General features: G+C 49.1%; 1 protein-coding gene across 1 annotated transcript in view; it reads left to right on the top strand.

Annotated features, from left to right (window-relative positions):
- The first annotated feature begins 1641 nt into the window (after positions 1-1641).
- The window catches only part of TADA2A (transcriptional adaptor 2A), a 305603-nt gene continuing 287494 nt past the window's right edge, over positions 1642-19750 (top strand). The window contains exons 1-2 of the mRNA XM_063954828.1: positions 1642-1858; positions 3178-3284. Of these exons, the coding sequence (XP_063810898.1) occupies positions 1657-1858; positions 3178-3284 (309 nt within the window). The 5' untranslated portion in view covers positions 1642-1656. The remainder of the gene's footprint in view (positions 1859-3177; positions 3285-19750) is intronic.

The raw sequence follows: 19750 nt of genomic DNA, 5'->3' as shown, positions 1-19750 counted from the left end.
GATCCTAGGGCTGATCCTGAGGGATGACTACTCTGCGCAGGTGAGTCTGTTAACTGGTCTTTGTGCCTAGTCTGTAGCTGCTCCTGCCAAGTCGAACCTTGTAGCTGATCCCTCGTACTCCTCCTCCTACCGCTGTGCAGCTATTCTCTCGCTCTATACACTGTGCTGGCTGTGCGTAGAAGGGCTACCACTTTCCAAATATTTGTGTATACTGAAGGAGTATTATGCAACTCTAATACCTCTTGGCCTCTAGTTTTGCCTCTATTACGTGAGAAGAAACTGTAGCTGTCCCTACGAGAGCGCTATATGATCAGTTCAGGCAGGAACCTGTGAGTCAATTTCTAAGCAGCGCTCTCTGGCTGGACTATGCCCACTGGCTTAAACGGATGGTTTGGTGTAGGCAGGATAGTGACAGGCTGTGCTGCGTGTGGAGCTTTTACTAACCTGCTGCTGGTGTAGCCCTTGTGGCGAGGTGATTGCAGCCTTTAAGAATGGAAGGGTCCCTTCGCTGAGGGGGCCTCCCCCTCACGGATGCTCAGCAGGGTTGGTCCGTCCCCTTGTTCCGCCCTTAGACCGCCTCCGGCCAAGTTCTTTGTTGTAGTGGCCGCTCTGCTGCCTCTCTGGACGAACTCCGCCTCGATCCCCACCTACTCCGGAGCTGCGGCCGGCCCCTTCTATGCTGGCTTAGGGACGGGCTGTCGGGAGCGCTTCAGAGGGTCAGGTCCCGCTGATCACTGCACCTGCTGCCGGAATCACCCGAGCTGCCTTCACACACTGTCTGGTCCTAAGGCACAGCCCACAATCCGGTAAGGGCGCTGATTCCCACCGCAGTCCGGTCTTCTCCGTAGTCCAGTGTCGTCCCCTCTCTCCTCAGGCTAAGCTGATCGTGCTCCTCCCCTAAAGGTCCCAACTACCAGCTCACGAGCCCCCTTCTTCCTCCAGTACAACGGGGACGGCGTGCAGGCGACAGTTCTGATCACCACACACTGGCCTTATAGCTGCGGCTCCAAACCCCATATTTACTTATAAGCAGCCCATTTTATGAATCGTCCCATATGCAGTTCCTCTGTTTGCCCCTCCGAACAGCACGGGGTCCATGTTTGGGGCTATTAGGTTCAACTGTTTTTGCAGGGTTATCACACCTAGTCACCCACTATCTCCGTCATCCCTGCCTCACTAGTAACCCACTATCTCCCTGTCACCCCTACTTCCGCAGTCACCCACTATCTCCGTCGCCCATGCTTCCCCAGTCACCATCTCCCTGTCACCCCTGCCTCACCAGTAACCCACTATCTCCGTCGCCCACTATCTCCCTGTCACCCCTGCTTCCCAAGTCACCCACTATATCCCTGTACCCTTGAGGGTACAATTGTTTGGCCACGCCCCTTTCACCCTTTCAGGGTGCGCTGTTCCTTTAATAAGTTCATCCCATAAAGGGACACCAAAATTCTTATTTATTACCCCAAAAAGATAAGCTCAGACTGGCCCTGCTCTGGTTTAAAGGAATTTAATGTTAACGTGGATTTTTACATTAATTTTCAGCTCACTGTCGGCTTTATCTTTTCCTAAAGCAATCAGCTGGACCCTGCGTTTGCCCCTAACCTGCTTAATTTATCTTTGTGGTATATACTTGACAGTTGTGGTAAAGGGTGCGAAATGCACCTCAGTCACAGCACGCACGCGCATCACAGATCATCACGCTTTCGGTTATCTACTAGCCTTGCCTGGCTTTCCCATGGTTACTATGGGATCTCCCTGCAGAAGATTGGCTGTGGTGCTGCGGCTATACTAGCGGAGGTGGTGGCAGGAACCGGGTACCGGGTTCCGTGCAGCATGGACCGGCTGGCTCCTTATAGAGGTAACTGAGGGGACAGAAATATCAGACGAGGTGCGCCGCGGGCTGCAGCCTGAGCTGGAGTTGGAAGGGATGGGAGCGGGGGTGCGGGGTACCCTGTGTTTGGGGTAATGACTAGAACGCTGCGTGTCTCTATGTTACATGGTGCTGCAAGCCGTGGGCCGTGTTTTACCTCCTAATATCAGCATCACCCGGTAGTACTTATATCTACTGTACTCTCCCAGTAGTGTCAGTGCTAGGAGCAGCAGCCACCATTGTTCCCATTTACTAAGCTGGTTCTCTCTTTATTCATGTAACAGTGCTGTCTGCACACTGCCCCTTAGCAATAGTATAAAAAAAAATGCTCATTCCTAGGTCACTGTAATACCTTTCTCTACTGCTTAATTTGCTGACTTGCTTCAAGGCATCAGAATTATTGTGTTATTAAACTTGTTGTTAAACATAAGTCTGTCCCGTCAGACATCTGTGGTACCATTGACCCAAGTTGGGAGCTTCGATTCCCTGATTAGGTGTGTATGGTAAATACTTGGAGCTGATGCAGTGCCGTTGGTAACAGTGTGTAATAGCGTTCCGAAAAAAATTCAAGCAAAAGTATTTCCTTCCACATGCCAACTCATACGGGATCCGGTCTCCAGGTCGACCACTATTGGTCGACAGGGTCTCGATGTCGACAGGTCAAAAAGTTTTTCACAGTTTTTTTTTCTTTTTTTTGAACCTTTTCATACTTAACGATCCACGTGATAGCAAACAAAACCAAGTGGCGCTTAACAATCAAGCAATCGGATACCTTTTATTTTTGAAAAATTAAATTAAATACAACAACCTCCCGGGGGTGCGTTACAATGTTTTAACATTGTAACACACCCCCGGGAGGTTGTTGTATTTAATTTAATTTTTCAAAAATAAATGTCTCCGATTGCTTGATTGTTAAGCGCCACTTGGTTTTGTTTGCTATTTCTGTATCTTAAGGGATTGGCAATTCCCTTTACAAGAGGCTGCTGACAATCATATTACATTACCACTCACCAGAGCGCTTAGTGTTTTTCTTCTTTAACGATCCACGTGGACTACGATTGGAACGGTAATCTGTGCTGAGCGAAGCAAGGGGACACTGTGCACTAATTTGGGTTCCCGGTCACTCTGCGAAGAAAACAACACCAAAAAAACATTAAAAAACTCATGTCGACCTAGAGACCCCGTTGACCTAGTTGCTGTCAACTAATAGTGGTCGTCCTAGTTACTATCTGCCTTCCATACCACACCCACTCATACACATCTCGAGATGTGACCATTATTTATTTATTGTTTTAATCCTACTGCAGGTGATGCCTTTGATAAACCTCCTTGCCGGGGCTGTTCTTCTTATCTTATGGAGCCATATGTTAAATGTGCGGATTGTGGCCCCCCCGAATTTCTACTTTGCTTACAGGTATATTAAATATTTGATAAAGATTTTTTTTTTTCCCCTTAAATGTATTTTACAGTTATTAGTGTGTGAAAGCAGTAAATTATTTGTTTCTCTAACGTCCTAGAGGATGCTGGGACTCCGTAAGGACCATGGGGATAGACGGGCTCCGCAGGAGACATGGGCACTTTAAGAAAGACTTTGGATCTGGGTGTGCACTGGCTCCTCCCTCTATGTCCCTCCTCCAGACCTCGGTTTGATACTGTGCCCAGTGGAGACTGGGTGCTTACAGGGAGCTCTCCTGAGTTTCCTGTAAAAGAAAGTATTTTAGTTAGGTTTTTTATTTTCAGGGAGCCTGCTGGCAACAGGCTCCCTGCATCGAGGGACTGAGGAGAGAGAAACAGACCCACTTCTCTGAGTTTCAGGGCTCTGTTTCTTAGGCTACTGGACACCATTAGCTCCGGAGGGATCGGTACACAGGTCCCACCCTCGCCGTCCGTCCCAGAGCCGCGCCGCCTTCCTCCTCGCAGAGCCGGAAGATAGAAGCCGGGTGAGTATGTGAGGAAAAGACTTCAGAGGCGGCAGAAGATCTTCATAGAGGTAACGCACAGCAGTGAAGCTGTGCGCCATTGCTCCCATTCACCTCACACACATCGATCACTGTAAGGGCGCAGGGGGGGGGGGGGTGCCCTGGGCAGCAATAAAAACCTCCTGTGGCAAATACACATATATACATGTACAGCTGGGCACTGTACATGTATAAAATGAGCCCCCGCCATGTTATTAAGAAATTTGAGCGGGACAGAAGCCCGCCGCTGAGGGGGCGGGGCTTCTCCCTCAGCACTCACCAGCCCCATTTTTCTCCACAGCACCGCTGAGAGGAAGCTCCCCGGACTCTCTCCTGCTTGACACACGGTGAAAGAGGGTTTTAAAGTAGAGGGGGGGCACATAATTGGCACATATAAATGCTACAAAAGCGCTACTGGGTAAACATTCTGTGTTTTTTCCTGGGTCATATAGCGCTGGGGTGTGTGCTGGCATACACTCTCTCTCTGTCTCTCCAAAGGGCCTGGTGGGGAACCTGTCTTCAGAAAAGAGCTTCCCTGTGTGTGTGTGTGGTGTCGGTACGCGTGTGTCGACATGTCTGAGGTTGAAGGCTCACCTAAGGAGGAGGGGGAGTGTATGAATGTTAGGTCTCCGTCGGCAGTGCCGACACCTGACTCGATGGATATGTGGAATGTTTTAAGTGCTAATGTTAATTTATTGCACAAAAGATTAGACAAAGCTGAAGCTAGGGTACAGTCAGGGTGTCAACCCATGTCTGTCCCAATGTCGCCAGGACCTTCGTGGTCTCAGAAGCGCCCACTATCCCAAATAGTTGACACAGATACCGACACAGATTCAGACTCCAGTGTCGACTACGATGATGCACAATTGCAGCCAAGGGTGGCTAAATGTATTCGATATATGATTATCGCAATTAAAGATGTTTTGCATATCACTGAGGAACCCCCTGTCCCTGACACGAGGGTACACATGTATAAGGGAAAGAAACCTGAGGTCACCTTTCCCTCTTCACATGAGCTGAACGAATTATGCGAAAAAGCGTGGGAAACTCCAGACAAAAAACTGCAGGTTCCCAAAAGGATTCTAATAGCGTATCCTTTCCCGTCACAGGACAGAATACGGTGGGAATCCTCCCCTAGGGTAGACAAAGCTTTGACACGCTTATCAAAACAGATAGCGCTCCCATCCCAAGATACGGCTACCCTCAAGGATCCTGCTGACCGCAAGCAGGAGGTTACCTTGAAGTCCATTTACACACATTCTGGTACGTTACTCAGACCGGCAATTGCGTCGGCCTGGGTTTGTAGTGCTGTAGCAGCATGGACAGATTCCTTATCAGTGGATATTGAGACCCTTGATAAGGATGCCATTTTAATGACCATAGGGCATATAAAAGATACTGTCTTCTATATGAGGGATGCTCAGAGAGACATTAGTTTACTGGGTTCCAGAATAAACGCTATGTCTATTTCTGCTAGGCGAGTCTTATGGACCCGACAGTGGACGGGTGATGCCGACTCAAAGAGGCATATGGAGTTTTTGCCTTACAAGGGTGAGGAAGTGTTTGGAGAGGGCCTCTCTGACCTGGTCTCCACAGCTACGGCAGGTAAATCTAATTTTTTGCTTTCTATTCCCTCACAATCTAAGAAAGGGCCTCATTATCAAATGCAGTCCTTTCGTTCAAATAAAAGCAAAAGAGTACGTGGATCGTCCTTTCTTGCCAGAGGTAATGGCAGAGGAAAAAAGCTGCACAACACAGCTAGTTCCCAGGAACAGAAGTTTTCCCCGGCCTCTGCAAAATCCACCGCATGATGCTGGGGCACCCCTGAGGGAGTCCGCTCCAGTGGGGGCACGTCTTCGAGTTTTCAGCCACATCTGGGTTCACTCACAGGTGGATCCCTGGGCAATAGAAATTGTTTCCCAGGGATACAAGCTGGAATTCGAAGAGGTTGCTACCAACTTCTCCCCTGGAAAGGGAGATAGTGTTACATGCGATTCACAAATTGTGTCTTCAACAAGTGGTGGCCGAGGTTCCCCTGCTTCAGGGAGGGAAGGGGTACTACTCAACTCTGTTTGTGGTCCCGAAACCGGACGGTTCGGTCAGACCCATTTTGAATTTAAATTCCCTGAACCTTTACTTAGAACAGTTCAAGATGGAATCGCTCAGAGCGGTCATCGCCAGCCTGGAAGGGGGGGATTTTATGGTATCTCTGGACATAAAGGATGCATACCTGCATGTCACCATATATCCTCCTCATCAGGCGTACCTGAGATTTGCGGTACAGGATTGTCATTACCAATTTCGCTGCCGTTTGGGCTTTCCACGGCCCCGAGAATTTTCACCAAGGTAATGGCGGAAATGATGGTGCTCCTGCGCAAGCAGGGTGTCACAATTATCCCGTACTTGGACGATTTCATAAAAGCGAGATCACGGGAGAAGTTGCAGAACAGCGTATCCCTTTCACTGAAGGTGTTAAAGCGACACGGCTGGATTCTCAATATTCCAAAGTCGCAGCTGAATCCTACGACTCGCCTGCCCTTCTTGGGCATGATTCTGGACACAGACCAGAAAGGGTTTTTCTTCCGATAGAAAAGGCGCAGGAGCTCATGACTCTTGTCAAGAACCTGTTGAAACCGAAACAAGTGTCAGTACATCATTGCACTCAAGTCCTGGGAAAAATGGTGGCGACATACGAAGCCATTCCCTTCGGCAGGTTCCATGCAAGGACTTTCCAATGGGACCTATTGGACAAATGGTCCGGGTCACATCTGCACATGCATCAGCGGATCTCTCCTGTGGTGGCTGCAGAGTGCTCACCTTCTAGATGGCCGCAGGTTCGGCATTCAGGATTGGATCCTGGTGATCACGGACGCGAGCCTCCGAGGTTGGGGAGCAGTCACACAGGGAAGAAATTTCCAAGGCCTTTGGTCAAGTCAAGAGACTTTTCTTCACATCAACATCCTGGAACTAAGGGCCATATACAACGCCCTACGTCAAGCGGAGACCTTACTTCGCGACCGACCAGTTCTGATTCAGTCAGACAACGTCATCGCAGTAGCTCATGTAAACCGCCAAGGCGGCACAAGGAGCAGAGTGGCGATGGCGGAAGCCACCAGAATTCTTCGCTGGGCGGAAAATCATGTAAGCGCACTGTCAGCACTGTTCATTCCGGGAGTGGACAACTGGGAAGCAGACTTCCTCAGCAGACACGACCTGCATCCGGGAGAGTGGGGACTTCATCAGGAAGTCTTCGCACAGATTGCAAGTCGGTGGGGACTGCCCCAAATAGACATGATGGCGTCCCGTCTCAACAAAAAGCTACAAATGTATTGTGCCAGGTCAAGAGACCCTCAAGCGGTAGCTGTGGACGCCCTAGTGACACCGTAGGTGTTCCATTCGGTCTATGTATTTCCTCCTCTTCCTCTCATACCCAAGGTGTTGAGAATAATAAGAAAAAGAGGAGTGAGAACAATACTCATTGTTCCGGATTGGCCACGAAGGACCTGATATCCGGATCTGCAGGAAATGCTCACAGAAGATCCGTGGCCTCTTCCTCTAAGACATGACCTGTTGCAACAGGGTCCCTGTCTGTTCCAAGACTTACCGCGGCTGTGTTTGACGGCATGACGGTTGAACGCCGGATCCTAGCGGAAAAAGGTATTCCGGATGAGGTCATTCCTACGCTAATAAAGGCTAGGAAGGACGTGACATCTAAACATTATCATCGAATATGGAGAAAATATGTTTCTTGGTGTGAGGCCAGGAATGCTCCTACGGAAGAATTCCATCTAGGCCGTTTTCTTCACTTCCTACACACTGGAGTGAATTTGGGCCTAAAATTAGGCTCCATTAAAGTTCAGATTTCGGCCTTATCCATTTTCTTTCAAAAGGAATTGGCCTCTCGGCCTGAAGTACAGACTTTTGTGAAGGGAGTACTGCATATTCATCCTCCTTTTGTGCCTCCGGTGGCGCCTTGGGACCTTTAACGTGGTGTTAAGTTTTCTTAAGTCACATTGGTTTGAACCACATAAAACAGTGGAGTTGAAATATCTCACTTGGAAGGTGGTCATGTTGTTAGCCTTGGCTTCGGCTAGGCGAGTTTCGGAATTAGCGGCTTTATCGCATAAAAGCCCCTATCTGGTTTTCCATATGGATAGAGCGGAATTGCGGACCCGTCCTCAATTCCTACCTAAGGTGGTCTCATCCTTTCATATGAACCAACCTATTGTCGTGCCTGTGGCTACACGTGACTTGGAGGATTCCGAGTCCCTTGATGTGGTCAGGGCTTTGCAGATTTACGTGGCCAGAACTGCTAGGATCAGAAAAACAGAAGCACTGTTTGTCCTGTATGCAGCCAACAAGGTTGGCGGCCCTGCTTCAAAGCAGACTATTGCTCGCTGGATCTGTAACACGATTCAGCAGGCGCATTCTACGGCAGGATTGCCGTTACCAAAATCTGTTAAGGCTCATTGCACTAGGAAGGTGGGCTCGTCTTGGGCGGCTGCCCGAGGGGTCTCGGCACTACAGCTGTGCTGAGCTGCTACTTGGTCGGGGTCAAACACCTTTGCAAAGTTCTATAAGTTTGATACCCTGGCTGAGGAGGACCTCCTGTTTGCTCAATCGGTGCTGCAGAGTCATCCGCACTCTCCCGCCCGTTTGGGAGCTTTGGTATAATCCCCATGGTCCTTACGGAGTCCCAGCATCCTCTAGGTCGTTAGAGAAAATAAGATTTTAAACCTACCGGTAAATCTTTTTCTCGTAGTCCGTAGAGGATGCTGGGCGCCCGTCCCAAGTGCGGACTACTTCTGCAAGACTTGTATATAGTTAATGCTTTCATAAGGATTATGTTATAGTTTCGTCGGTTTTGGACCGATGATATGTTGTTGTTTCATACTGTTAACTAGATAGTATATCACAGGTTATACGGTGTGATTGGTGTGGCTAGTATGAATCTTGCCCTTAGATTAACAATAATCCTTTCCTCGTACTGTCCGTCTCCTCTGGGCACAGTTTCTCTAACTGAGGTCTGGAGGAGGGGCATAGAGGGAGGAGCCAGTGCACACCCAGATCCAAAGTCTTTCTTAAAGTGCCCATGTCTCCTGCGGAGCCCGTCTATCCCCATGGTCCTTACGGAGTCCCAGCATCCTCTACGGACTACGAGAAAAAGATTTACCGGTAGGTTTAAAATCTTATTTTTTCTTCTTCAGGTTCCATAGGGCTCCAAAGGGATAACAGTGGGAAGTAGGTGGTAGGATCAGTTCCTGGGCACCGTACAGTTAAGTCTTAAGATATCCCAGGATGCTTCGGTCCCTCTCCCTATGACCCTGCCCCCTGTAGAGGCAGGTCAGGCTTTTGTATGGTGCAGCAGGAAGCTGGCGGCACCTTCTTACAGGCAGCCCCAAAAGGTGGGGGGGTTTTTCCGTTTTTTTTTCTTCTTCAAATTTTTACACTGAGCCTATCACTGCTGGAACTCTCATAGCATCCAGCACACAGGCTTCTACACTCCCCGATGACGCTGAAACTCCCGCTTGGCCATGGCCTTAGACGGGAACTTGCGGCAGGGCAGTCACCGGACTGCGTGGCCGGCCATCGTGAAGCAGGTAAGAGGGCTCCAGTCTCCGGGGCCCGCTCTTAAATCGTGGTCTGCGTGCGTCCTGGGAGGCCGGCGCTGGCTGTGGACACTGGCACTGACTGGGGACTCCCCTAGACCACCAGGGCATAGGAAAACCTTTATCAGGGACCCCCAGTACCTGTGATTGAATGCCAGTCCACCGCGGACTTCCCCCCCCCCCCCCCTGTTTAGCTGCAGCTCCACACCCTTCTCCCCCTCAGAGATTCCTGCAGCCATACAGTGCAAGCGGGCCTGATCTCCAGGAACCCTGGATCCAGTCTCCCTGTTAAAATAGGATTGATGGTTTCGACCTTTGACATGGCAGAGTACTCTCAATTCCATTCTTGTCCTCTGCAACACCTGATCCTGGTCAAGTGGAACGGACAACCTCATCTGATCAGGTCTCAACTGATAACACACTCTCTCTCCGGAGGTCGGCTTGTCCCTCACTTGGTGGCTTTATACGGCACACTTGGATAAAGGTCGACCCTTTTAGATTCCGTTACTGGGTACGTCTAACCACGGATGCCAGCCTCCATGGTTGGCAGTAACGGGTCAACACACCTGTTTCAGGGGCATTGGATGCTGTCTGAATCCTGTCTCCCGATCAATGTCCTAGAACTGAGAGCTGTCTTCTCTGTGAGCTATCTCTGGCGCAAACTTTTCTTCAAGGCCAGCCTGTTCAGGTTCAGTCTGACAGCGCCACCGCAATGGCTTATCTCAATTATCAGGGCGGCACTCGCAGCCAAATGGCGATGCAGGAAGTGGCTCGCATTCTCCGATTGGCAGAATGTCACCTTCCAGCCATCTCTGCCGTGTACATTCCAGGCACCTTCAACTTGGAAGCAGACTTCCTCAGTCGTCAGGATGTCCACGTGGGAGAATGGTCCCTGCATCCAGAAGTCTTTCAACTTCTTGTGGACAAGTGGGTTCTCCCAGATGTCGACCTCATGGCGTCGAGATACAACCACAAAGTTCAGGTGTATGGATCCCGATCCAGAGATCCGCAAGCAATGTTCGTGGATGCTTTTTCCATCAAGTGGACTTTACATCTCATGTACGTATTTCCTCCAGTATCCCTTTTGCCAAGGGTTCTGCGGAAATTCAAAGAAGGAGGCAACCTAATTGTAGTAGCCCAGATGTCATTGGTTATCAGATCTACAAGGACTCTCAGTGGGAGTCCCTTTTCCACTCCCTATGTATTATGACCTCCTGTCTCAGGGCCCGTGTCTGCACCCAGACCTGCCACGTTTGTCTTTGATTGTTTGGCTCTAGAGTCTTCAATACTAAGGTCGAAAGGCTTTTCTCCCCCAGTGATGCAATCCATGCTTAATGCCCGGAAACCAGCCTCTGCCCGCATATACTACAAGATATGGCATACTAGTGGTGTGCTTCTAGGCATTAAGACCCTGCGGTCTTCTGGATGTCCAGGATTCTGGCCTTCCTCAGTGGGGATTAGGGCTCGACCTATGCCTGGCTTCTCTAAAAATGCATATCTCTGCTTTATCGTGTGGTTTCAGTGCAAAATTGCTCCTCTGCCAGATGTCTGCACCTCAGCTGCCCTACGTTACTCCCGTGGCTCAGTGGGGTCTGCCTGTGGTTCTAGACGCTCTTCACCGGGCTCCCTTTGAACCTTTGGAAACAGTTGACCTGAAATGGCTCACTGCTAAGACGTTATTCCTTCTGGTCATTGCATCTGCCAGACGGTTGTCTGACCTTTTCTAATTTTCATCCAGACAGGGCTGTACAACGTACCAAACCGGGTTACCTACCTAAGATGGTCTCCCGTTTCCAGTTGAATGAGGACATTGTTGGTCCAGCCTTCGTCTCCTCAGTCTCTCACCTGCTGAGTGTTCTATGTATGTGGTTCGTGCTCTCCGTATCTATGTTGATCAAACTAGTTCCCTAAGGAAATCGGATTCCCTCGTCATTCTTTATGGTTTTCACAAACGTGGTTGGCCAGCTAATAAATAGTCTCTGGCCAGATGGATTAGAATCTTAATAGCACAATCATATTATTAAACTGGACTTCCAGTCCCGACTTCTATTTCTGCTCATTCTACCCGGTCTGTTGGACCATCATGGGCGGCGCGCCGAGGCACATCCGCTGAGCAATTGTCCAAGGTGGCTATGTGGTCTTCAAGCCACACTTTTTTCTTAGGTTCTATGCATTTGATACATTCGCCTCTCAGGATGCTTCATTTTGATGCCGGAAACTCAGGCGTGCCCCCACCCTTGAAGTACTGCTTTAGGACATCCCACTGTTATCCCTGTGGAGCCCTATGGAACCCGAAGAAGAAAAGGAGAGTTATGGCAGACTTACCTTTTGTTAACTCTCTCTTTCTTTGAGCTTCATATGGTCCAAAGGGCACCCACCCTGACGCACCTGGTCTATATGGGTTTGCAGACTTGGTCACTGATTCCCTTTTCCTGTCTGAGAGTGTGTTGTTCTTCTGTGTACCATATGTTTTTTTCTCTCTGCTTCCGCTTCCTGCTTTGAACTTGTTAACAAAACTGACTTGCCTCTGCAGGGGGTGGGGTTATAGGGAGAGGGACCGGGGCATCCTGGGATATCTAAAGACTTAACTTTATGGTGCCCAGGAGCTGATCCTACCACCTGTAACCCACTGTTACCCCTGTGGACCCTATGAAGCTCGAAGAAAGAGTTAACTAAGGTAAGTCTACCATAACTCTCCTTGTTTATGCTAGAGGTTCCCAATGGACCCTAATGGTCGAGGTTTTAGGCATAATCAAGCTTTGGCACTGGTGACTTAATTAGTACCTCAATTTAATTTAACCAGCCGTGCGTAGCCTTAGACCCTGGACGGTTAGGGTGCCTTGAGGACCAAGGGTGGGATGTAATGGAACCCGAGATTGCCAGACGTACGGGATGCCGGACAATCTCGGACATTTTTTATTTTTTATACGTCCTCTTTAGGTGAACTCATTAGCTCTATGCTGATGATACGCAAATCTACCTTTCCTCCCTTGACCTCACCTGCTCTCCTCACTTGTGTATCCAACTGTCTCCCTGCTTCTTGGATGTCCCAGGGTTTTCTTAAACTTAATATGTCTAATATGGAGCTGATCATCTTCCCACCCTCCCACACAACCTCACCTTCCACAATTTCATTATCTTTTGATGGCACTACTATCTCCTTTAGCCCCAAAGTGTGCTGTCTTTGAGTAATCCTCCCTCTCCTTCAGACCACACATACATCACCTGTCATTTTCATCTCAAAAATATTTCCAGGTTCAGATCCTTTCTCACCCAGGATGCCACTAAGACCCTTATCCACTCACTGGTCATCTCCAGACTGGACTACTGTAATCTTCTCCTACTTGGCCTCCCTGACAAATGCCTCTCTCCACTCCAATCTATCTTTAATGCTGCTGCCTGGCTCATCTTCCTCACCAAACGCACTATGTCCACCTCCCCTCTCCTACAAGCCCTTCACTGGCTTCCCTTTCAGAATCCAATTCAAACTTCTCAGACTCCCTTACAAAGCCCTCACCCACTCTTGTCCCATTTACATCTCTGACCTTATCTCCCTTTACACTCCCAAAACTATGCCTTGTAAGTGATTGCCCCTTTAAAAAAATCGTTTGAGATTCGCTGGCATCTTGTACGTCCGGCGATCTCGGACTCCATTATATCCTGTCCCAAGTTTAGGAACCTCTGGTCTATGCCTATAATCATATGATTGTTTTTAGTTCATATTTTATTTTGTTAGCTGTGTCTGCAAATAAAATGTTCTCTGTATAACTTAAATAATAAAAATAGTATATATTTTAACTTATTTTATGTTACTTAGGACAGTATCCTATTAGCTGTGGTGAGTTAAAGGATTCCACCGGGGCTATCCTATTAGCCCTGTAGCCCGGCAGTTATTGAAGATAATGCTTCGTGTGCCTCAGGTATATGATGCAGAATCTCCGATAACCAACCTTAGGAGACCCATTATCAGACGGTAACACATGGGTCCACAAACTTTTCACTGATCCCATGTGCTATCGCCCAATATCAGGTGATTTACTGCACTGTATAAATGAGCTGTAATTGGATAGGCCAATTATTACCATGCAGTGATTCACACCTAATAGGATACTGCCATTAGTTGTTACACTGAAGATTTTTCAATTAAAGGGCTCAATTCATCTAGCCGCGAGTCTGTTTGGCTTTATGCCACACTTACGGTACTGCAGGGCTAGCTAATTTTTGTTTGCAGCCCCATAGGGCTGTGTAGAAATCTCAGTGAGATCGGGCAGCAAGAGTGGGGTGCGTTCGGCTACCACTGCTAGCATTTCCAAGCCGTTGCAACAGCAGTTCGCCTCCGTTGTGGCAACCTGAAATGAGCCCAACAAGTGATTGCTACAGTATATACTGCACAAATGAAAAATAGTTTTCATAGGAGGTAATTCTCATGATGTACTGCATCTCTATGGGGTGTAAGGGAAAAATCTGCAATGTTGGTGTTGCCGGTATTACAAACATACCACTGGCACTTAATTGACATTGCATAGAATTTCATTGTTTCAGGACAATAAGCACCTTTCTCTAACGTCCTAGTGGATGCTGGGGACTCCGTAAGGACCATGGGGAATATACGGGCTCCGCAGGAGACATGGGCACTTTAAGGAAGAATTTAGGTTCTGGTGTGCTCTGGCTCCTCCCTCTATGCCCCTCCTCCAGACCTCAGTTTGATACTGTGCCCAGACGAGCTGGGTGCTTCAGTGAGCTCTCCTGAGTTTGCTGAGAGAAAGTATTTTGTTAGGTTTTTTATTTTCAGGGAGCTCTGCTGGCAACAAACTCCCTGCATCGTGGGACTGAGGGGAGAGAAGCAGCCCTACTCTCTGAAGCTAGGTCCTGCTTCTTAGGCTACTGGACACCATTAGCTCCAGAGGGATCGGTACGCAGGTCTCACCCTCGCCGTCCGGTCCCGGAGCCGCGCCACCGTCCCCCTCGCAGAGCCGGAAGACAGAAGCCGGGTGAGTATGAGAAGCAAAGAAGACTTCACAGGCGGCAGAAGACTCAGTGTTCTTCACTGAGGTAACGCACAGCACTGCAGCTGTGCGCCATTGCTCCACACACCTACACATACTCCGGTCACTGTAAGGGTGCAGGGCGCGGGGGGGTACCTCTTTTGGCAAAGTTAAGCATATATACAGCTGGGCACTGTATTTATGTATGAGCCCCCGCCAAAAAATTGCATATTTAACCGGGACAGAAGCCCGCCGCCGAGGGGGCGGGGCTTCTTCCTCAGCACTCACCAGCGCCATTTTTTCTCCACAGTTCCGCTGAGAGGAAGGTCCCCAGGCTCTCCCCTGCAGATACACGGTAGAAGAGGGTAAAAAGAGAGGGGGGGCACATAATTAGGCGCAAAAAGCAATATAAACAGCAGCTACTGGGTTAACATTAAGTTACTGTGTTATTCCTGGGTTTATAGCGCTGGGGTGTGTGCTGGCATACACTCTCTCTGTCTCTCCAAAGGGCCTTGAGGGGGAACTGTCTTCAGAGAGGGCATTCCCTGTGTGTGTGGTGGGTCGGTACGCTTGTGTCGAAATGTCTGATGAGGAAGGCTATGTGGAAGCAGAGCGGGAGCAAATGAATATGGTGTCTCCGCCGACGGCGCCGACACCTGATTGGAAGGTTTTAAATGATGTTAATTCCTTGCATAAAAAGTTAGAAAAAGCTGAAGCCTCGGGACAGTCAGGGTCCCAACCCGTGCCTGATCCTATGTCGCAGAGGCCGTCAGGGTCTCAGAAGTGCCCACTATCCCAAACTGTTGACACAGATACCGACATGGATTCTGACTCCAGTGTCTATTACGATGATGCAAAGTTACAGCCACAATTGGCTAAATCCATCCGTTATATGATTATAGCAATTAAGGATGTGTTGCACATCACAGAGGAAACCCCAGTCCCTGACAAGAGTGTGCATATGTATGGGGAAAAGAATCCGGAGGTAACCTTTCCCCCCTCACACGAGCTAAATGAGTTATGTGAAAAGGCTTGGGAATCTCCAGATAAAAAACTGCAGATTTCCAAAAGGATTCTTATGGCGTATCCTTTCCCGCCAACGGACAGGTTACGCTGGGAATCCTCCCCTAGGGTGGACAAAGCTTTAACACGCTTATCCAAGAAGGTAGCCCTGCCGTCACAGGATATGGCTACCCTCAAAGATGCTGCGGATCGCAAACAGGAAGTTACCCTGAAGTCCATTTATACACATTCAGGTACCTTACTGAGGCCGGCAATCGCGTCGGTCTGGGTGTGTAGTGCTGTAGCAGCATGGACGGATACCTTATCTGAGGAAATTGATACCTTAGACAAGGATACTGTATTGTTGACCCTGGGGCATATTAAAGACGCTGTCCTATATATGAGAGATGCTCAAAGAGACATTAGTCTACTGGGTTCTAGAATAAATGCTATGTCGATTTCTGCCAGAAGGGTCCTGTGGACTCGGCAATGGACAGGTGATGCCGACTTAAAAAGGCATATGGAGGTTTTACCTTACAAGGGTGAGGAATTGTTTGGGGAGGGTCTCTCGGACCTGGTCTCCACAGCTACAGCTGGAAAGTCAATTTTTTTGCCTTTTATTCCCATTTCCCTCACAGCCTAAGAGAGCACCGTATTATCAAATGCAGTCCTTTCGATCACAAAGAAACAAGGAAGTCCGAGGAGCGTCCTTTCTTGCCAGAGGCAGGGGCAGAGGTAAAAAGCTGCACAACACAGCTAGTTCCCAGGAACAGAAGTCCTCCCCGGCCTCTACAAAATCCACCGCATGACGCTGGGGCTCCACAGGCGGAGCTAGGCCCGGTGGGGGCACGTCTTCGAAATTTCAGCCACAAGTGGGTTCACTCCCAGGTGGATCCCTGGGCGATAGAAATTGTGTCTCAGGGATACAAGCTGGAATTCGAAGAGATGCCCCCTCACCGATACCTCAAATCGGCCCTTCCAGCTTCCCCCCACGAGAGGGAAATAGTGTTAACTGCAATTCACAAATTGTATCTTCAACAGGTGGTGGTCAAGGTTTCCCTCCTTCAACAGGGAAGGGGTTATTATTCGACCATGTTGTAGTCCCGAAACCGGACGGTTCGGTCAGACCCATATTGAATTTAAAATCCCTGAACATATACCTGAAAGGGTTCAAGATGGAATCGCTGAGAGCGGTCATCGCAAGCCTGGAAGGGGGGGGATTTTATGGTGTCTCCGGACATAAAGGATGCATACCTTCATGTCCCCATTTATCCACCTCATCAGGCGTACCTCAGATTTGTGGTACAGGATTGTCATTACCAATTTCAGACGTTGCTGTTTGGTCTCTCCACGGTACCGAGAATATTTACCAAGGTAATGGCGGAAATGATGGTACTCCTGCGGAAGCAAGGGGTCACCATTATCCCGTACTTGTACGATCTCCTCATAAAAGCGAGATCAAGAGAGCAGTTGCTGAACAGCGTCGCACTTTCTCTGGAAGTTTTACGGCAACACGGCTGGATTCTGAATATTCCAAAGTCGCAGTTGGTTCCTACGACTCGTCTGCCTTTCCTGGGCATGATTCTAGACACAGACCAGAAAAGGGTTTATCTCCCGATAGAGAAAGCTCAGGAACTCATGACACTGGTCAGGAACCTATTAAAACCAAAACAGGTGTCAGTATATCACTGCACCCGAGTCCTGGGAAAGATGGTGGCATCATACGAGGCCATTCCCTTCGGCAGGTTCCATGCGAGGACCTTTCAATGCGACTTACTGGACAAGTGGTCCGGATCACATCTTCAGATGCATCAGTTAATCACCCTATCCCCCAGGGCCAGGGTGTCACTCCTGTGGTGGCTGCAGAGCGCTCACCTTCTCGAGGGCCGCAGATTCGGCATTCAGGACTGGGTCCTGGTGACCACGGACGCAAGCCTCCGAGGTTGGGGAGCAGTCACACAGGGAAGAAATTTCCAAGGTCTGTGGTCAAGTCAAGAGACTTGCCTTCACATCAACATCCTGGAACTAAGGGCCATATACAACGCCCTACGTCAAGCGGAGACCCTGCTTCGCGACCAACCGGTTCTGATTCAGTCGGACAACATCACCGCAGTGGCTCATGTAAACCGACAAGGCGGCACAAGGAGCAGGGTGGCGATGGCGGAAGCCACCAGAATTCTTTGCTGGGCGGAGAATCACGTAAGCGCACTGTCAGCAGTGTTCATCCCGGGAGTGGACAACTGGGAAGCAGACTTCCTCAGCAGACACGACCTCCACCCGGGAGAGTGGGGACTTCATCAGGAAGTCTTCGCACAGATTGCAAGTCGGTGGGAACAGCCACAGGTGGACATGATGGCATCCCGCCTCAACAAAAAGCTACAGAGGTATTGCGCCAGGTCAAGAGACCCTCAGGCAATAGCTGTGGACGCCCTGGTGACACCGTGGGTGTTCCAGTCGGTCTATGTATTGCCTCCTCTTCCTCTCATACCCAAGGTGCTGAGGATAATAAGAAAAAGAGGAGTGAGAACAATCCTCATTGTTCCAGATTGGCCACAAAGGACTTGGTATCCACAATCTACAAGAAATGCTCACAGAGGACCCGTGGCCTCTTCCTCTAAGACAGGACTTGTTGCAACAGGGGCCCTGTCTGTTCCAAGACTTACCGCGGCTGCGTTTGACGACATGGCGGTTGAACGCCGGATCCTAGCAGAGAAAGGCATTCCGGATGAGGTCATTCCTACGCTGATAAAGGCTAGGAAGGACATGACAGCTCAACATTATCACAGTATATGGCGAAAATATGTTGCTTGGTGTGAGGCCAGGAATGCTCCTACGGAGGAATTCCAGCTGGGCCGTTTCCTTCACTTCCTACAGTCCGGAGTGAATTTGGGCCTAAAATTGCGTTCCATTAAGGTCCAGATTTCGGCCCTATCCATTTTTCTTTCAAAAGGAATTGGCTTCTCTACCTGAAGTTCAGACGTTTGTAAAGGGAGTGCTGCATATTCAGCCTCCTTTTGTGCCTCCAGTGTCACCTTGGGATCTTAACGTGGTGTTAAATTTCCTGAAATCCCACTGGTTTGAACCACTTAAAACGGTGGAGTTGAAATATCTCACGTGGAAGGTGGTCATGCTATTAGCCTTGGCTTCGGCTAGGCGTGTGTCAGAGTTGGCGGCTTTGTCACATAAAAGCCCCTATCTGGTTTTTCATATGGATAGAGCAGTATTGCGGACCCGTCCACAATTTCTGCCGAAAGTGGTTTCATCTTTTCATATAAACCAACCTATTGTAGTGCCTGTGGCTACTACTGACTTGGAGGATTCCGAGTTGCTTGATGTGGTCAGGGCTTTGAAGGTTTATGTAGCCAGAACGGCTAGGGTCAGGAAAACGGTCGTTTATCCTGTATGCTTCCAACAAGCTTGGTGCTCCTGCTTCAAAGCAAACTATTGCTCGCTGGATCTGTAACACGATTCAGCAGGCTCATTCTGCGGCTGGATTGCCGCTGCCAAAATCAGTTAAGGCCCATTCCACTAGGAAGGTGGGCTCTTCTTGGGCGGCTGCCCGAGGGGTCTCGGCATTACAACTTTGCCGAGCGGCTACTTGGTCAGCTTCAAACACTTTTGCAAAGTTCTACAAGTTTGATACCCTGGCTGAGGAGGACCTCTTGTTTGCTCAATCGGTGCTGCAGAGTCATCCGCACTCTCCCGCCCGTTTGGGAGCTTTGGTATAATCCCCATGGTCCTTACGGAGTCCCCAGCATCCTCTAGGACGTTAGAGAAAATAAGATTTTACTTACCGGTAAATCTATTTCTCGTAGTCCGTAGTGGATGCTGGGCGCCCGTCCCAAGTGCGGACTTCTTCTGCAATGCTTGTATATAGTTATTGCTTCAATAAGGGTTATGTTATGCTTGCATCAGGGTTTGACCTGATGCTCTGTCGTTTTGTCATACTGTTAACTGGTTGTTTTCACATGTTATACGGTATGATTGGTGTGGCTGGTATAAATCTTGCCCTGGATTACCAAAATCCTTTCCTTGTACTGTCAGCTCTTCTGGGCACAGTTTCTCTAACTGAGGTGTGGAGGAGGGGCATAGAGGAAGGAGCCAGTGCACACCAGAACCTAAATTCTTCCTTAAAGTGCCCATGTCTCCTGCGGAGCCCGTCTATTCCCCATGGTCCTTATGGAGTCCCCAGCATCCACTACGGACTACGAGAAATAGATTTACCGGTAAGTAAAATCTTATTTTATCAGGTACAAATCAAAACCTAAATCATGTTTTCTTCATTTATTTTATTTGTAATAAACACATTTGCATTTATAACCTATT

Source organism: Pseudophryne corroboree, chromosome 2 (genome assembly GCF_028390025.1).
Source record: "Pseudophryne corroboree isolate aPseCor3 chromosome 2, aPseCor3.hap2, whole genome shotgun sequence".
Lineage (NCBI taxonomy): Eukaryota > Metazoa > Chordata > Amphibia > Anura > Myobatrachidae > Pseudophryne > Pseudophryne corroboree.
The sequence above is the reverse complement of the archived record's forward strand: the minus strand, read 5'-3'. Positions and strand labels throughout refer to the sequence as shown.